Source organism: Onychomys torridus, chromosome 20 (assembly GCF_903995425.1).
Source record: "Onychomys torridus chromosome 20, mOncTor1.1, whole genome shotgun sequence".
In the NCBI taxonomy this organism is placed as follows: domain Eukaryota; kingdom Metazoa; phylum Chordata; class Mammalia; order Rodentia; family Cricetidae; genus Onychomys; species Onychomys torridus.
In genome coordinates this window covers 1,400,840-1,420,470 of record NC_050462.1, presented here as the reverse complement: position 1 = coordinate 1,420,470, position 19,631 = coordinate 1,400,840, and the positions used below count along the sequence as shown (strand labels likewise).

Genomic DNA, 19,631 nt, shown 5'->3' with positions numbered 1-19,631 from the left:
AGCTAAATAGGATGGGATCATTTCCCTGGTCAGATGCTGGTCCCCTTCTGAGGTGAAAACATGTTGTGCATGTCTCCTCAGGAAAAGCTACACAATAGTGTGATGCTTTAGAGGCAGCTCAGAGGGCAAACTAACAACATGAGGAATCAAGTCCACTGTTTGAACAGAATTGTATTCTAAGACAAGCTGGCCTTGACTGTTAACCCTCCTGCTTCAGCTTCCCCAGTGCTGGGGTTACAGGCAGGTACTACCAAAAGCGGCTTCAAACTTTTCCTTTACAAATCAAATTTCTAGACTCACATCACATGTTTTGTTAATTTTTGTAGTCCTTTTATCTCCAATTTGATACAACGCATTTATCCAAGCAGCTGCTAAAGATAAATGTCAATTAAAAATCATTAAATTCAGTAAAGTAGCCTCTTATGGTTCAAAGGTTAGCAGCTCAAAAAGTAACCAGTTTTAATGTTTTAAACAAAAGAACAAAAACTAGGCGTGTTAACATCTTAACCATTAAATCAGAGGCCACTTGGCTTATTTTAGCAATTTTACGTCAGTAATTTCCAAGTAAAGAAAAGACTACAAACTGGATCTCCTACTTAGGAGTTTTATAATAATAGTGGGGAAAAAAAAAAAACCTTCCTCGCTCCTCATTTGATCACCATTTAAGTCGTCCTGGTGTGGGATCTAAATAGTAGTTTTTAAATTGCCTGGATGGCTTAAAATGGATCTAAACAGATTGCTTGGCCCCTCCAGGCACGCCTAGGCTGTGGAACAAAGTCATGCCCAGCAATGATGAAAGACACCATCTGCATAAGGCATGCGCACTGCCAAAGCCTTCCTGCAAAAGACTAAACCCTCCCTACTGGGTCACTGAAACACAGGCCGTGACTCAGTCAGGTACTATCAAAAGAGCCTCAGCTCCAAGGACTGAATCAGCGTTAGCACCGGTTAGCCTTCAGCAGTCATGGCTACAAATAAATGACATATCGCCATGTAAACAAACAAAATGCCCATCCAGAATTCAGACACCTGAAAACTAACATTATGTGGAACTCTTTGTACTCCTGAACCCTTATCACTCCCACTAACATTTTCAAGAGAAAAACTCTACGCAATGATAACCTTAGGAAAAAGTGGCAGAGATAAAGTTTGTCTGAAGAGTGTCACCCAAGGTCTGGCACTCAGCAACAGAGAACAAAATCCAGGAGAGGCACTCTTTACAAAGTGGCATGAAACTGTGTCCTCAGACATCTACACAGTGTAAGTTTTAAAGGCAGGAAGAAGATGATGCTAATGACCTGCACTGATGGGGAGACATGTAAGGTCCTGATGAAGGTAACTTCCTAACAGAGCCAAGACCCAGAAGCCTCTGACTGTCTGTAGTGAGCTGACATTTATCACTGCTAACAGCAGTCAATAAGGGAACTACGATGGATGACTTCTTTAAATCTGTAGTTGTTTCCCTTTAAAGATAAAACAGGTCCATAGAAGTTGGCGTCTGAGGAACAAAGCCCAGTTCCGGAGATCCTTTTGGGCTACAGATGCCACCACAGTGCAAGTGCTGAAAGCTTGTGACACCAAATGGGAAGAGGGAAAGATTCATGGGCAGGAGAACCTCTGTGGCAATTCAAGTCCATAAATAAGGCTGATCCAGGCCTTACAAGCTCTACCCATCATATTCAGACTCAGCATGGTGTCTGGAAACCCTGCTGCTTCTGCCACTTTTAGGCAATTGTTGGTTACAATCAACAACCATCAGGTCCTAATGACTGTCAAGGTCTTTCAGGCCACACAACACACAAAGAGATAAGATGTGCCTCCTCCAGCATCCTGGTGTACTTTCCCCAGCTCCTAACAATGGGTAAAGAGGACCCAGCAAAGAGAAAGGGCACATTTCCGGGATTTTGATTTCATCTGTGTTTCACAAATCACCCCCGTAGGTGACATTTCTCCTGAAAGATGAGTTATTCAGGGCTAAAGAATTTGGGAATTCTGCCCAATGTTACACAGCTACTAAGTGGAGAAACAGAAATTGAGGCTAACTCTGTCTGCCTCTAAGATCTCCATTACCCTGCACTGTCACCCAGGTAGAAACGTGGTGATGAACACACAAGTTCTCAGCAGTTGACTGAAATATTCCTGAAAAAAAAAAAAAAAAAAAAAAAACGTGACTATATATGATCAAAATACTCAGTTCACTGATCTGAACTAAAAAGTTCTAAATGTTTATTTTAAATGCTATATAGTGCTTGCTAGATCACTAATAAACACGTTTCTGGAAAACAGATATAATATTTACCAAGTGTTAAAGAGATACACTCCCATGTCCAGGATTAAAATCCTATAATCTATCAGCAATGTGCATGAACATATATGAGAAGGACAGTTATTTCAGGGTGTGTGAGACTGAAAACATGCAAGTGGAAAAAATATACTTAAAATCATAGTCTAGGAAACTGAAAAATTACAATATAATAATTACTAATGATGGTGATACAGAAAGTTGCCATAACCTATCATCAAGTAAAACACAAAACAAGCTGTTATGTATATTACAAGTCACAAAAAAAGACCTGCAAAATATATAAAAACCTACTATACTTTTCAGAGCCTTTCTTCATTTTTAACTGGTTACATATAAAACAGATTGTTCATTCATAGCCTTTTTCTAGATAGACCTTGAATCAGCTATATCTCTGTGCTTACAACATAAATATTAAACAAATATTACAGGAGGAATTATTTTATTAAACTTTGGTCATCTAGTCAAAAAAAGGAATGTTTACAAGCTTTCCAGATTTTTAGTCCATGAATGCATCTCATTACACATCTTCTACATACATGATACAAAGATCACAGGCTTTCTGACTAATTAACACTCCTGGTCTAAAAACAGCAGTGGTAGTCATGCTCATGTTTAAAACTTCGAAGAAGAAAAAAATAGAAGTCCCATGGATACATGGAGACATACTGCCCTCTGCTGAAGATGTGACTCTAGGCTGGTGGATAAAAATGTCTCCATCACTTTGCATGTACATGAGACACTGTTGAGTGCTGTAGGATTCACCTAAGAAAAGCCAAAGTTCCTTCTGTGCTTAAAAATGCAAACTTCAAAGAAAGGAAGTAAGACAGCAGGCATGTGTGAGACTCTCTGGACTCTTGATATAAATGGTCCTATCATGATTATCATCTTATAAAGAAAATTAATGACTCCATCTTTTATAGAACTCAAAAGTATATGAAGCTACAATAAACATAGAAAATAGTTCATAGAACCTCTTTCCTATGACTGCATTTCAAATATGGTTATTTCTCAAGTTAAAGAACCTAAGTAGTCAGCATTTATTTACCTGTGAATGACCACGGGCATATCCCACCCATAACCACAAACCAGACTTGAAGAAGCCCGCCTCTCTGACTCCCATGCAATCTGGGGACATCTTTAGGACATCTTCTTTGTGACTCCAAATGATTTTCCTTTGTATCCAGATCTGTTACTACCATGCACAGGACCTCTGCCTGTTGAGTCTATTCTACAATAAAGCCACCGTGGAACAGGAACGCTGACTCCAAAAGTGAAGCTGAAGGGTGCTACTGAGCAGTATTTGTCTCTAGGATGACCTGCGTGCCTCATAGAACCATCTGGGCGCATTGTTACTCTATTTAGTCATCAAGAGCCATGTTACACATGTGCACACCTTACAACATGCTAAATGGACCACAGGACTGTACAAGAAGAATACCAATGAAGCATTTCTACAGGAAAAAGGTTTTCAGGTGCTAAGCCAACAACTGAAACAAACTTAAAAATCCAGTTGTATAAGTAAAGACACATGCTTATTCAGAAACAACAGAATTCTATAAAAAAAGCAGATATGAAATTTCCTGAGATAGAATCTACAGATGTCCTTGCTCATGTGACACATCACAGCATGTTTTCTATGTCCATGAACTGGAAGCTGGAAAATGTTGTAGGATATTTGTACACTGTGAGAAGATGGATTTGCTGTGATTGGTGTAATAAAGAGCTGAATGGCCAATAGCGGGACAGGAAAAGGTTAGGCGGGACTTGTAGGGACAGAAAGGACTATGGGAAGAAGAAAGGCAGAGTCACCAGACAGAGAGGAAACAGGAGGTGCAAGATGAAAGAAAGGTAAAAAGCCATGAGGCAAAATGCAGATTATATAAATGGGTTAATTTAAGTTATAAGAGTTAGTGGGACAAACCTAAGCTAAGGCCAAGCTTCCATAATTAATAAGCAGTCTCTGAGTCGTTACTTGGGAACTGGCTGGTAGGACAAGTAAAGACTCATAACATATGGCGTCCAATGTGGAGGCCCCAATATCCAAACACAGGGCCTGAGAAAGCTAAGAAAATTTCTGGACAAGGAGCCCGGTGCAGGTTTCTAGTCCTGCAGTCTCTCGGGCAGGCCAGTGCTCAGCGCCACACAGAAGTGCGGCTACTGGCTGCTGCCTGTGGGCTGGAGCTAGCTAGCTGCTGGTGCCATGTGCAAGCACCATGCACTAAGCTGAGCCATGTGGCAGCTGACATAGCAGTTCAAGATTTGTATCATGTGTTCAGAGAACGCTGTAGGCGCTCAGTAAAGCCAGGACCAGACACAGAAAACCTCTAAACAGGTAGAGTACACTTTAAAATGTGCTTAGATGCTAAAAGAAGGAAATAGGTATAGACAGTCATAAAAAAAATAATTTAAAAATAACAAAGTCTTTAAAAAGAGAGTAAAGTAATATAAAAAAATAAAGCATGTAAGGATGGAAAATATAACACAGGGAGTTTGGACCCTATACGAGCTGTGTTAATTTTGGATTTTTTGAATGTTAATGAGCAGAGAACAACAGCTGCTGAGAGACACTGGATTGTGGAGGGACTGCCGAGTCAAACCAGCCTAGACACTTTAGGGGTGTCTTGGCTTCAGAATGGAAGTCAGTCAATCGCTGGGTTGCAGGAGGGGTTGTGATTTTGTTTCCATAGGAAACTAAAAGCTATGGATTCCTTCAAAGTAAATTGAGATCAAATTTGACCATGGAGACCTCCTAAGGATCTTAGCTACAGACATGAGGGAAAAAGATAAGAAAGACGACAGGACAGGTGACATATATGCTGATCCCTCTACATTGGAACAGATCTGAGACTGGACGAAATATGATACATCTTGTTGGCTACAGAGTCCTCATGACTTATTATTACATGCCATCCTTACACATGGCATACAGAGAGGTTTGGTTATACAGTCCAAACAGACATAAAGTTAACAGATGCCTTTTACCTACTCAAACATAAAACAAAAATTAATCTTTAGCTGACTTGTGCACACCACACATTCCATATTTGTGTTAATACAAATATAAATGTTACCTTTAAAATTTATATGTTTTCAGAAAAAAAAAAAAAAAAGACCAGACACCAATGAAAACAAGTAGCTCAAGCAATCCAGCCTTTCAAAATGCCTCTGTTGCAGTTTCCTCAAAATTATGCATCAGAACAGCTTCAAAGCTGCTGTCTGAGATGGTCTGACCTCACAGACTATCCAGCCAAGACATCAGATAAACTCTACACTTTCCCATCATACAGAGACTAAACAAAAAATAATACAACTAATTTCCCCAGAACTTGACCATTATCTCAGTTTTCTTAGGATCCCCTAAAGATGCCGTTGCCTCCAAACATCAGGAAGCAATTTTAAGAATGTGATGCACAAATTCCTAAGAGGTGGAATGCTGTGTGGGGTCAGGGGTTGGTTGTTCAGTGGGCTATAGATGTTTGTCATTGCTTAGGGGAGTTGGTTGCAAATTGTTGCTGGTCATGGTAAGGAAGGGAACTAAACAAAGGACATTAGATTCAAGGATCTTGTTCTTAAAAGAAAAAACGGATATATAGGAGTAGATTATAGGATAAAAGGGTAGATTATTGAATCTACTTTTGAATTAAAAAAACACATACTTGTCTCACATATTTTACATTGGAATTTTTGTATATTGATACAAATTTAAGGTTATTTTTGTTATACTGTATACATGTTTCTATTCTTGTATAAGGTAATTTATATACTGATACAAACTTAAGATTATTTTTGTTATACTGTATATATGTTTCTACTCTTAAGGCATTATACCTATGCAGCTTATTTAACAATCTAATGTAAACTTCTAGTCCTTGAAAGTTATTATTACAAACTATATAGGGTGATTAAGAAATAACAGGTTAGTGGTTAGTCCTAACAATCAAATTTGTAGCCATGTTGGGCATGTTTTCAAGGTCAAACAGAGATATATTCTAGATAGACAGATGGTCTTCAAACACTTCAGAGACCTACAGAATGTGGCATCTAAGATGTTTTCATAACATAAGGCCTTTTCTTGACAGTGAGACACATCTGCTCCTGACAGCACCAATTTACTTTTAGAAAGGATTGGGCAATGAAGAACCTCCACATGGAGTTTGCTTTCATTTGTGGCAAAGTTAGCCACTGGGCAAAGAAATTGCCCTTGCCTAAACTGCTGACAGTATGCTTCCAAACTGGACAAGCAGGACACAAAAGAAGGTGATTGCCAAACTTTGCAAGACAAGGTAAGACAGTCCTTCAAAATCTCCTGCTTCACAAAAAAGTCCTTCAGATATTCTAGGCCTGTAAGCTGAAGATGGATGCCCCAACATTACAGAGGAACCCTGGGTGACTGTCCAGTCACCCAGCTGTTTCTGTCATTTCTAGTTTTGGAAGTTGCTTGCTTTACACTTCCTATTTAATCAGGTAATATTATATCCTTCTTGGGTCTCTGATGGAGTTGAAGACAAGAAAGTTATGCTCCAGTTTTCTTTGTTACCAAATTCAGAAAAGAAAATTACATAAGAGATATAAAGTTTATAATGTTTAGGGACTAAAAGCTTAAACTGTCTATCTAAAAAAAATGTTTTGAGGTCTAAAAAATAGTTTTTTGTGTTGGTAATACAAGTTAGGATAGAAAGTAAACTAGGTACAAAACTTTGGACTCACTAAGATAGGATAGATAATATAGTACTTTCTCTGAATTTGCTAAATACAAATGGACTGGACATTGTTAATGTAATTCTTACCTGATAATTGTCTTATTGTATATAATTTTACTATGTTAGAGTTAAAACCTTTTTATTTAGACAAGAAGGGGGAAATGTTGTAAGATATTTGTATACTGTGTGAAGATGTATTTGTTGTGATTGGTGTAATAAAGGGCTGAAGGGCCAATACCGAGACAGGAAAGAGGTTAAGTGGGACTTGCAGGGACAGAGAAGACTATGGGAAGAAGAAAGGCAGAGTCACCAGACAGAGAGGAAAAAGAATGAAAGAAAGGTAAAAGGCTATGAGGCAAAATGTAGGTTAATATAAATGGGTTAATTTATATTAATAATTATATTAATAAGAGTGGGGCAAACCTAAGCTAAGGCTAAGCTTCCATAATTAATAAGCAGTCTTTGTGTCGTTATTTGGAAGTTGGCTGATGGGACAGAAAAAGACTCATTACAGGAACACTCATAATTGGAACAGTCTGTCAATAGGTCTGTGTAATGGCTAATCCCACTGTCAACCTGATGAGATTCAGAATCACCTCAAGACAGACTTCTGGGCTTGCTGTGGGGACTGTCTTGATTAGATTCTTGAGATGGGAAGACTCCAGCACGCCCTGAGCTGTGGTCCTGGACTTTAGGAAGAGACAGAGAGCTGAGCACAAGCTCCCTCTTCTCTGCTTCCTGACCACAGAGGAGACTTTCCTGCCATGGTGAATGGTGAGACAAGATTAAACCCTTTTCCAGGATTCTGCTTTTATCATTTTGGTATTTGTCATCTGGTATTTTATCACAACAACAGAGAAGACACCAAGTCTGCACGTATCGACTAAACAGATCTATTTCTACTCATGCATATGTAAACTACCACTTGAAAGACTCATGAGATACTGGTAGCAGTGGGATCTCTAGGTAGCACTGTGGTTAGGAAGAAGGGAGAAAGGGTCATTCCTCACTATGTCCTTGTACACCCTGGTATCTCCTAAAAACCAAAGAACACAGATGAACATACAACTTATGTATGAGACAAACCTTCCTGTTCCCAGAATCCCTTGCCTACCTAATTCTACCTTCCCTGATTCTATATGAAAAAACAACACTCAGGGACTGGTGGGAGGCTCAGTGGGGGCCGGTGCTGCTGCTGCCAAGCCTCATGAGCTGAGCTCATCTGAAATCCACATGATGGACGGGGAGAACGGACTTCTACAGTTGGTCCTCTGGCCTACACACACACACACACACACACACACACACACACACACACACACACCGTCAACACTCACACACATGTACATAAAAATAAATAAAATGTGATAAAAATTGTAATTAATAAAGAAGAAAGCAGAGAAGTTCTTTCTAGTTTCAGAAAGAGGGCTGCGGCCTTACCTTAAATATGATGACAATGGGTATATCTTCAGACAAAGTGTTGTGCCTCAAATAAAACCGTCCTTGCTTCACAGCCATGTTGGTTCTGCTTTTCTTCTCGTGGGTGGAGCTATGAGGAAACACAATCCAGTTACACTGCATCCCGACCCAGGAGCTCCAGCGGCAACAATCCTTAGCAAGTCAGGTCAGCTGCTCAACAAATAAATCATCCCTAATTATTTCGCTTTCAAAGACACACAACTTCCTGCACTTGTGTGAACACTTAAAAACACCACAGCTGCTTCTTCACGGTCAACTGCGGTGGAGCTGCTGTGATCAGTGGCGGCTTCCTGCCTTGGACCTAATCTCCCTTCCCTGTGCCCTGTGTGTTGCTGGATCTTGAGGAAAGGGCTCGTGAGCAGGCTGGCCTTGAACTTGCTGCATAAGGATGATCTCAGACCCTTGCTCCTCCTTGTGCCTGCTAAGTGCAAAGATTTCGGTTATGTGCCACAGTGCCCAACTTTTAACTTCTTTCACTTTTATTCTACCTGAGTTACTCTGATCCAGTGTAGGGCATATATCCATGACTGATTTTTCCCGAAGAGAAAAATCCCAATGGGCCAGGACACATTCTCGGAAGAAACAGGTTTTAAACTTGGTAATACACGTAAGTTCCCCGCAGTTTCGGCACACAGTGAGAAGAAGTCATCCTAGTTTAGCTCTTCCTATCCGAATCTCCGTTAGGAGATTCCTAACGACTTAAAGCCTTTCAAAAGCTCTTTCCAACCGTAACAGCAGCACATATAAGTGCCTACTACTCTGTTGCCATGTGGCACACGAGTTCTAATCCCCACATGACAACACTTACTGAGAGCTCCCTCTAAACGACATCTGAGCAAATGGAGACTTCGAGAAGCTAAGTGACTACCCACTGCAGTGCCAGACAGAAAGATGACCTCCTGGATTCAAATCCAGAGTGCTGTGGCTCCAAAACCGCACAGTTCAAAGAGATGGATACCGAGGACCTCTTACAATCAAGGTGACCCTGAGCTTAGCTATGAAATAGAAACAGTGTCATTTATCCTGAAGGAATGTGGTGACAATTGAAACACATAATATACCAAAGAAACTGACTGGTTCCTATTAAGTCTTAGGTGAGCACTAAGTGGCCATTATTGTTAGCTGCCTCTCCATTGGAAAGAGGCCTGCAAACCCCCAGGCTAATGGGTCAATAAGGCCACATGAAGAGAAGCTCTGCCCACTGGCGTCTTACCTTTGCTACAATCATCCTGCTCTCATATCCTCACATTTCAAACCACATGAGAATAGAAGCTGTGGAAGTCCTACAGGGCATTGCTGCTGTAGATGACAGGCGCACTATGAAAATGCCATCTGGACAGCTGACGGCAGCATGCAGAGTCCGCGGTACAAACCATGCAATTATAGACAACAGTCCTTGCTTACAGAAAGCCCAAAGAGGAGTGTGAAAACCTTCAAGGGTGCTTTTGTGCTTTTTCTTTAAAAGTTTCTTAATTTGGGCTGGAGAGATGGCTCAGTGGTTGAGAGTACTGGTTGCTCTTCCAGGGGACCCAGGTTCAATTCCCAGCACCCACATGGCAGTTCACAACTGTCTCTAACTCCAGTTCCAGGGGGTCTGACATCCTCAAACAGACATATATGCAGGCAAAACCCCAATGTATGTTAAATAAATCTTTAAAAAAAAAAAGTTTCTTAATTTAATGCTTATTACGATTAGTAAAGTGCACAGATTAACTAGTGTCCTTCCAAATGCCCACCTTACTGAAATCGATGTTGTGTTCCTAGACTTATACAACAGGTGAGTTTTAAATACACTATCTTCTACTAGAGAAATACTGTCCCCCCAGGAGAAGCTACCACCCACTACTGCTGAAACGATGAATGTTTTGAAAACCCTGTCTGTTCTCCGTACCTGGTGACGGAAGCCCCAACGGCCCCTTTCCTGTCTGCCTCCACGATGATCCTGTTCTTGGACAGCTGCTCTTGGATAAGAATCACTTTTTCGACACCTTTAACAATGAAGTAGCCACCTGCCCAAAAGAAGCAAGAAGAGCTCACCGCCGCTCCTGTAACCAGTGTGAGTAGGTGAGGTGGTCTCCAGCGTACCAATACAAACTGGCCCTGAGCCTCCTGTACCCGCCTCTCCAGTGCCTATGATCATCTCTTCAGGCACCAGCAAGCACTCACTTGAAGGGGCTGTGACACTGCTGTGAGCAGATGACAGCATCAGCACATGGCTTCACACAGAGGGGCCAGAGCTGACACACCTTCTGAAGACAGCGTGTCTGACTGGTCTGCTGCCCTGGCTAGAATTGTTGTTAAGAAAGAGGGAACCTCACCTGATGAGCTGCCGCCATCTTGTCTGCCTGGTGTGCATGTCTATGGGGCAGTGTCTGGATTGCTAATTGACATAAGAGGGCTTACCCACTGTTCCCTCCCTAGACAGATGGGCCTGAGCCATAAGAGAGATGAATGTAAGCCAGGAGCAAGCCAGACAGCAGTGTCCCTCATGGCTTCTGCCTCAGTTCCCGCTTATGCTCCTGAACTAAGCTAAGTAAATCTCTCCTCAGGCTGCTTTGGTCATAGTGTTTATCACAGCAACAGGAAGGAAGACAGAAATTAGACCAGAAGTGGGTGTTTCTATGGTGGACCTGGCCATGTTGGTTTGAGGACTATGGAGAAGCATCTGGAACTTGGGGCTAGAAAAGCCACTGAGTGCTCAGAGAATAATAGGTGTTTCCATGGAAACCTGGAAGGTAAGACTACTGAAAAGGCAGACAATGGAGCCTGGCTTGTAGACTCAGAGGAAAGCAAACGCTCTATCAGGGCTGTTTGTGTGGTACTTTTTCTTTAAGAGTCTGTGGAAGTGAAATCTTCTGTTTTACTGAGACTGTGAGGCTGGCTGCCTGGGAAGAAGAAACAGTGGTGATTAACGAGAGACCAGTGTCACTGATGAAGAATCTTCTGGGAAGCATGTCCTCAGCGTAAGCACACAGAAGCTGTGGTCCAGAAGGGACCAGGGCTGCATTTTAAGCTGACAGCAGAACTTGACAATGCTAAGAGTCTTCTATGTGGTGATGGCTTGGCAGCATCAACGCTGCAGGACTGAAGGAGTCATGAAGAGAAGCTGAAGCCTGGCACTATGCGGAAGAGTTAAAGTCTCAAAGAGGGACCAGGAGAGGCTACTGGTGAAAGCGAAGCCTCAGGTGACGTGGAGACTCCAGATGCTGAGATGCCTGGATCATGGGATGTCTACCAAGGACAGTGGCAGGTGTGCAGTAGAGTGGTCTCTACTTTGTGACAAGCTATGTGTGCTGCAGATGGCAGATCCAGAGAAAGGGAGTAGTCCAAGCCTTCCGAGCCAGAAGATCATGAATATGGGCTGGGCAGTGCTGGCACACACCTTTAATCCCAGCATTCAGGAGGCAGAGCCAGGTGGATCTCTGTGAGTTCGAGGCCAGCCTTGTGTACACAGTGAAAACCAGGACAGGCACCAAACTACACAAAGAAACCCTGTCTCGAAAAACCAAAAAAAGATCATGAGTGCATCTCAGATGTCAGACACTGAACTTTTTACATTGTTAGATTTTGATTTTGCTTTGATCTGATTACAACTGTGTCCTGTCCTCCTTCTTGGAATAAGGAAGTATATAGAGGTGCACGCACTAAGAGACTGAATTTTTAAGGAGACCTTGAACCTTTAAATCACTGCAGTTTTTAAAGACTATGAGGCTTTGAAGGTTGTACTGTGTTTTGTAATATGATATTAACATGAGATATTGGGAACAAGCCAGAAGGAAAAACTGTGGTTTCACAGTGACGTGTCTGTGTGTCAAGCTGCCAAGGGGTGAAGGTACTGGTTAGTTTTGCTGGGACTCCAATGGGAGGAGGAACCCTCAACTGAAGAACTGCCTTCGTCACGCAATGCCGCAGGCATGTCCAAGGGGCACTGTCTTGGTTGCTCAGTCATGGGAAGGACCAGCCCACATGGGCATTACATTCCTCAGGCAGGTGGGCCTGGGCTGCATAAGAAAGGAGGAGGAACAGGAGCCTGGGAACAAGCCGGAAAGCAGCGTTCTTCCCTGGTTTCTGCTTCAATTCCTGCTTGAACTCCTCCCTAATGGCCCTCAATGACAGACTGTGACCTGGAAGTATAAGCCAAAGAAACCCCTTCCCCTTCAACCTTCTTTTGGTCAAGGTATGTACCATGGTAACAAAGAAACAATCTATAACATCCACATATTTTACCAAGCCAACAGGTATACCAGGCAAATGAAACAAAAAAAAAAAAAAAGAAAGAAAGAAAAAAATGTATTGAACAGATAGATCTTTAGCTCTCTTAAGCACAGGAATAACCTGGGATCTTCAATGGGAACTGACACTTGTTCCAACTTTTCTAACAAATCAGGAACAACAGTAGACCATGATTAGGTTTATATTGAATAAATATATGTTTATATTGAATAAAAGTCATGCACCATTATTAGATAATTTTTTCACATAATTCAGGATTCGTACAGAATGAGATTTTGTCCTATCTGCAAACTATAAGCAAAGCCAAGAAAACACATTTAACTTATGAAAAACTTGGTTAGAGTCTAGCAAAGTAAGGTTCTTCCTATTTCTTTCTAAAAGGAACCAGGTGAGGTGGCACAGGCGTGTAAGCTCGGTCCCTGAGAGGTATAGGCAAGAGGATCAGGTGATCAAGGCCAGCCTGTGCTATATAGTAAGTTTAAGGCCAGCCTGTGCTACGTGAGACCACGTCTCCTTAAAAACAACCAAATAAGTAAACAAACAACAACAAAATCCTCCTGGATGCAAAGAGTTCCAGCAGAGCAACCACAAGTGCTTTTAAAGGCATTTCGAGAAACTCTGTGTTCTTTTGTTTGAAATTTTATCAAAAATAGTCTAGAAATCAGCACAAAAATATAAATTTTAAGAGCTTAAACAACAGCAACAATGTTTCCATTTATCTCCTTTTTCTACATTTAACATAGAGTAGTAGTCATCTACTGGGTCTTTTCAGAATAGCTTAGAAAGTAACTTGGTGAGAATCTATCAAAAGAAACTACTGAACAAAGGCAGAAAGAAAAGAACAAGCCCTGGCAATGAGTCAGAAGGCAAGCTACTAAAATTTTAAAGCTAACAAAAGAATCACATATTTTTAGAACTCCAGACTAAAGCTGGTGCCAAATCTCCAGAAGTTTATGAGCATAGTTTTCCAACCAGTTCATAGAAGGCAGAAAGCCTACAGCAGAATAGGAAAAAGACCAGAGCAAGGAAAGGGGCGGAGGGCACCCAGTCATCACACACCTGGGTCCAATGGGCATTCGTTCAACTTGGCAAACTCTGCTGGGGTTTTCCCCGTCAGCACGCAGTTTGAACTTCGGAGCATGATGGGCATTCTGTTTAAAGTAAAACAAAACAAAGTTACTATGCACAGACTGAGGCATTAAAAAATACACAGTGAACACACGCAGAGGGGCCTGCATCTCTGGGTACCATGTTAGAAGATGGTCAGAAGATGTTAGAAGATTCCATGAGAGAGCCAAGGGAAACCAAAGATTTCCCAGACACACTGTCTGGCACAGATAACAAAACTCTACAATTATGCTGGATAACAACTACGGCACAACTGAGGAGGGAATTACTAAATGGGAGAAATTATCAAGAATGTTATTTTAAAGGGCTGGGGATTTAGCTCAGTGGTAGAGCGCTTGCCAAGTAAGCGCAAGGCCCTGGGTTCGATCCTCAGCTTAAAAAAAAAAAAAAGAAGAATGTTATTTTAGGAAGACTAAGAGGTGGACTCTATGAAGAAGAGTATAAGCACCATGTAAGAGCTAAATATTCTAAAGCACACCTATTCAGACTTCTAGACAAAATATTCAAAGGGGAAAAGGCTGTGGATTTTAAAGATGTGTGAAAGCTTCACAGTACTATCTATACAGAATAAACGAAGGACCAACCTAAACATACCACACAGCAAAGTGGAAGAGAGGGTGCAAACAGGAGCAAAGGCAGATTACCAAAAGGAGAAGCTGAGTCTACTCTCAGCACTGAACTGAGAAAGAACAATCTACATCTGGGTATTCTGTTAGTACATGAGGTCAGGTAGAGATGTTTTCAGGTATGAACTTAAAAATAATAAGACCCTCACTAATGAAATTTCTAGAAAGTTTCCACCTCCAGAAGATGAAAAGTAAACAGCAAAGGCTGACGCGGAAGGCTGTACAGGGCTGGAGTGGTGGCGTGCGGCCAAGAGCACTAGCTACTCTTCCACTTCAGCCCCGGCGCCCACATAAGCTCACCACCATCCTAACTCCAGTTCTAGGGGACCTGGCGCCGTCCTCTGCCCTCTTCAGAACAAAGCACACATTCAGTCTACATACATACACGTAGACAAAACACCCATACACACAAAATCCTTAAAAAAGAAAGGGCCGGGCAGTGGTGGCGCACGCCTTTAATCCCAGCACTCGGAGGCAGAGGCAGGCGGATCTCTGTGAGTTCAAGGCCAGCCTGGGCTACCAGGTGAGTTCCAGGGAAAGTGCAAAGCTACACAGAGAAACCCTGTCTCAAAAAACAAAAAAAAAAAAAAAAAAAAAAAAAAAGAAAAGAAAACAAAACAAAGACAAATACACAGAAATATAACTAAATGTTAACTTTATACAACAATGATTTTGAATTTATGGGTTAAAACACAAAACAAGAGGAACTTGGCAAAACCAAAGTCAAGGATTTGACCCAAGTCAAAGCTCTCTGAGATGTTACTCCTCCTAAAAGGATAATAAAGATATTATACTCAAACTTTGCTAAGTTATGTGTTTAATCCTAAAGTAACACAGACAGAAATGATAAACAGGTCTTTCAGAGCAGGTAGAAGAAAGAAAGGAGCTCCTATTAACCAAATAGAGCAAAGGAGAAAACATAAAAATACGGAGCTGGAAAGAGTTCAAGTGCAGAATACACTGACAGAGATATGTGTGAATATATAATTCTGTACATGTAAACATTGTGTGTGTGTGTGTGTGTGTGTGTGTGTGTGTGTGTGTGTGTGTGTGTGGAGGAGGAGGAGGAGGAAGAGGAGGAGGAGGAGGAAGAGGAGGAGGAGATGTAAATGAGCCACATTCCCCAAAAAATTTTTAAAAAATCTAGGTACCTCAAGAAAACCAAAAACATTTTAAATTCATAACTATTTCTACAGAAGGCTCAACATATGTTCCTAATTAGGAAAAGCACATTCCAAAAATCCTAGCTGACCCTATCCGTTATTTTCAAACTTCTGGGAGATGTAACTTCTTCCATAACTACTGCTACACATAAATAAATGTCTAGGGAAACTACGCACAGGATGCAGCAAGAAGCCCAATGCAGGAGAAGTCAACGAAATCCTAACTGACCTACTGAGTGCTCACTGATGGTATCACCTAACTGACCTACTGAGTGCTCACTGATGGTGTCAGGAGAAGAAAGGGAAGCATTTCCTCAGTGTTACAAAACGTTCTACAATTACTAAGAACCACATCTCTGCCTGGCCCTTCCTCTAAGGATCCACAAAGAAATTCCATGTGATGGGTACTGCTTCCAGCACACTTCAGATGAGGGAGCCAGGCAAAAGGACTTATTAACATGCTAAAGATCGCATTATGGGGCTGATGTCCAGGCAGTGTGGCTCCAAGAGCAGCTTCACTTCTCACCTGCCAATGGGTAAGGCGTTGCGGATTATCCTCTGGCTGCCTCGGGTATACTCAATGTCCACTGTGATTGGAGCAGAGTACGTCATGTCCCTCAAACGGCACTGGAACAAAATCACAGTTACACCCCTCTTCCTTCAGCACTCCCACTATGGTCCACACCAAACTGAACTTCCCTCAAGACAACTTTCCCCAGGAAAGGGATGACATCATGTATTGGCCTACATATTGATACAGCATCCCTGGTCCTACAGTCCAAAGACGGAACAATAATCCTAGGAGCACTTTTCTTCTCATCAACCCGGTACAAATGACTAGTTTGTTTCCACATCATTACAGCAATCAGATTGTTCCTTGCAAATCCATCCATAGAAACTAATTAACGTGGCTGGTTATACTGTTTAAAATTGTTAACAATTATAAAAGAAAGAAAAGTATGTGTGTATGCATGTGTGTAAACTGTATCACAAAACACCTTACCAAGAGACCATTATACACAAACCATTCATCACACCACTCTACCAACTTCTGAATCATCACAGGGATTTTAGAAATCGTGGGGACATGTGTTAGCTTGATGTAACAACAAGCTAAAGGATATCTGCGGCTAAGCCACAAGAAAGCACACGCAGACTCTCCAGTGCCTTCGAATTATTATACTGACAGTTACGTGGTGGTTTATAGCTTCAAAAGAGAGTTTCTCCGAACATTAGCCACAGAATTCTTTGTGAAATCTCATCTGTGGCTTCTACTGAAAGTCAGGTTTAAGTTTCTTTTAACTTTTTAAATTTTAAATTTTCTATTCCTGACATAAAAATTGCTTATTTGGGGTTGAAGGAGTGGCTTAGAGTTAAGAGCACTGGCTGCTCTTCCAGAGGACCCAGGTTCAATTAAAACAATCTCAAAAATACACAGTAAGAGCAGACTCTGGGTCAGAACAAACAAGCCCAAGTAAGGTCAGACACACGGTACCTCATGGGGGGACACTGGCCTCGTTACATTGAAGCTTTCTTCAACATCGGGAAGCCCAACGTAGATATTAAGATATCTGAAAAGCAATTTTATTTCATCAATTTATGTCTTTAAAGAACACACACAAGGGGGTTGGGGATTTAGCTCAGTGGTAGAACACCAGCCTAGCAAGTGCAAGGCCCTGGGTTCAATCCTCAGCTCCAAAAATAAAAGAACACACACAAGTGTCCATTGGTCTTTGAAAAGTGACTCCCTTGCTGAGGATAACAAACAAAAGTGAGAATTGACATCTTCTTGAAGTGGTAGTTCATATAGCTTTACAAAGAGAGGAAATGCTATCAAAGTATTTCTGCACTCTGTGTGTCTCTGTGTGTGTGTGTGTGTCTATGTGTGTGTGTGTGTGTGTGTGTGTGTGTGTGTGTGTGTGTGTGAGAGAGAGAGAGAGAGAGAGAGAGAGAGAGAGAGAGAGATGTATACGTTCATGTATGTGCACAGGTGCACTGGAGACAAGACATTAATGCTGGGCTGCTGTTTCCATTGCTTTTCACCCTATGTATTTTTAAAGATTTATTTTTGAAAATACACTGTGTGCATGCATGATACCTGCAGAAGCCACAAGATGGCACTGGTTCCCTGGGAACTGAAGTTACACAGGGCTGTCTGCCACGGTGGGGGTGCTGGCAACTAAACCCAGGTCCTCCACAAGAGCAATCAGTGCTCTTAACTGCTGAGACATCTCTCCAGCATCTCTACCTTATTTTTTGAGACAGGGTCTTTCACTGAACATGAATTAACCAACTAAGTTAGTTATATTCAAGCTTTGTAACATGCCTGTCTTCATACCCCAGTCTTGGGTTCAGATGTATACACTGCTGCACCCAGCTTTTACATGAGGGCCTGGGATCCAAATTCAGCATGCTATCCACATAACTATCCCTCTGCTCTCCTTTAAAAGATAATGCAGTAACACTTGCAAGTAAAAATATATGGATAAAAGGATTTACTGTGTAACTCACTGTGTCATACTACAGTTTCCATGACAAGACTGATTTTTTTCTCTTAAATTTTATTTTATTTTGGAGGGAAGGCTGCAAAGGCAGAGGGTGAATATGAAGGGATGGAAAAGTGAATGGGATGGAGATGTATGATGAGAAAGACACAAAGAATAAAAAGGAGAAAAAAAGATAATGCAGGTTTTATTAGAAAAATACTAGAGCTGGTTCTATATAAGTAATGCCCAATGGAGACAGCAATGTGTGAGGCATTGCCTGTGCTATGTGAGCATTCAAATTTGTGTTGTATTAAATGAAAAGGAGGACTTAAGAGATGAAAATAAATGTTCATTGGTGTAAAAGGAGGGGGAATGATGGGAATCTAATGGTGTTCTTAACCACCAGAAGTAGTCAGAAACAGGATGGAAAGAACTCAGAAGGAAGCAACAACTTTTGAAGATATTGTTTGCCAAAGGTCTAACTCTTCTAATGACAGTATTTTGATGCAGCCCAAAAGCACATAATTGAAATGAACCCTGAATCAAGTACAAACATGACTGAATTCCCATGAAGTAATAGAACCACACTAGAACAGAAGGGAAGAACAGCATCCTTGGAAACAGCAGTTTGACTGGACCCTGTCAGGCTGAAGACAGAAGAATGGTGTACAACTGTCCTCCAACTAGTGAATGCTCTTCCTGCAGACCTGTCAGTGACCCTGAGGTCACTCTGTGTACAACCTGAGGCTGAAATTTTAAAAATGACAGATACGGGAGCCACATTTCTCACTGTGGGGAAAGGAGGAAAGGAAGACTGTTAGGATGAGTTGGTACTGCTGGCTGAGAACCAGGGCATCAGTCTGAAGTCTCTCACATAAACAAAATGGATATAGGACATAGACGTGTGCATGAATGTGTTAGTACATGTACACAGATCTGCTAATGCTGTCTGCCTTAGTGTCTGTATGGTGATCTACAAGTACTACCTTCTAATAACAGAATAGGCACCTGATGGGCACACAGAAAAAACAAACACATATAAAGTATATCCTATGGTTCCAGAAAGTACAGAAGTAGTTGAAATGTTATGAGAGCACATTTTGAAAGGGCATGGAGTCAAACTGAAGGATTTCCCTATGGCAAAGCTAGGATAATCTGAACAAGAGAATAATAACAAACAACAAGAAAAAAAATATGCCATGAGCCTAGACTCATATAAAGTAATATACAGAAGGGTACAATGAGGGTATGGGAACATTAAAAACAGAAGGGATAATGGAAGAGAGACTTATAATTATCACATACTAGTAACCCTTATGGATAAGAAAAATCAATGTATATTAAAATCAGTGGTGAAGCCGGGCAGTGGTGGCGCATGCCTGTAATCCCAGCACTCGGGAGGCAGAGCCAGGCAGATCTCTGTGAGTTTGAGGCCAGCCTGGGCTACCAAGTGAGTTCCTGGAAAGGCACAAAGCTACACAGAGAAACCCTGTCTTGAAAAAACAAAAAAC

At 41.5% G+C, this 19,631-nt stretch overlaps 1 protein-coding gene across 4 annotated transcripts in view; it reads right to left on the bottom strand.

Moving 5' to 3' along the window:
* Positions 1-19,631, bottom strand: part of Polr3b (RNA polymerase III subunit B) — a 135,505-nt gene that overhangs the window by 108,421 nt on the left and 7,453 nt on the right. For 3 of the 4 annotated variants that reach the window (XR_004943281.1, XR_004943280.1, XM_036169878.1), the window contains exons 5-9: positions 17,130-17,205; positions 16,161-16,261; positions 13,777-13,868; positions 10,376-10,493; positions 8,446-8,554 (exon numbers count right to left, since the gene is read on the bottom strand). Coding sequence is in view for 2 of the 4 variants with exons in the window: in XM_036169878.1 (XP_036025771.1) it covers positions 8,446-8,554; positions 10,376-10,493; positions 13,777-13,868; positions 16,161-16,261; positions 17,130-17,205 (496 nt within the window). In the remaining 2 variants the exon portion in view is untranslated. The remainder of the gene's footprint in view (positions 1-8,445; positions 8,555-10,375; positions 10,494-13,776; positions 13,869-16,160; positions 16,262-17,129; positions 17,206-19,631) is intronic. The other variant, XM_036169879.1, reaches the window with a different exon arrangement.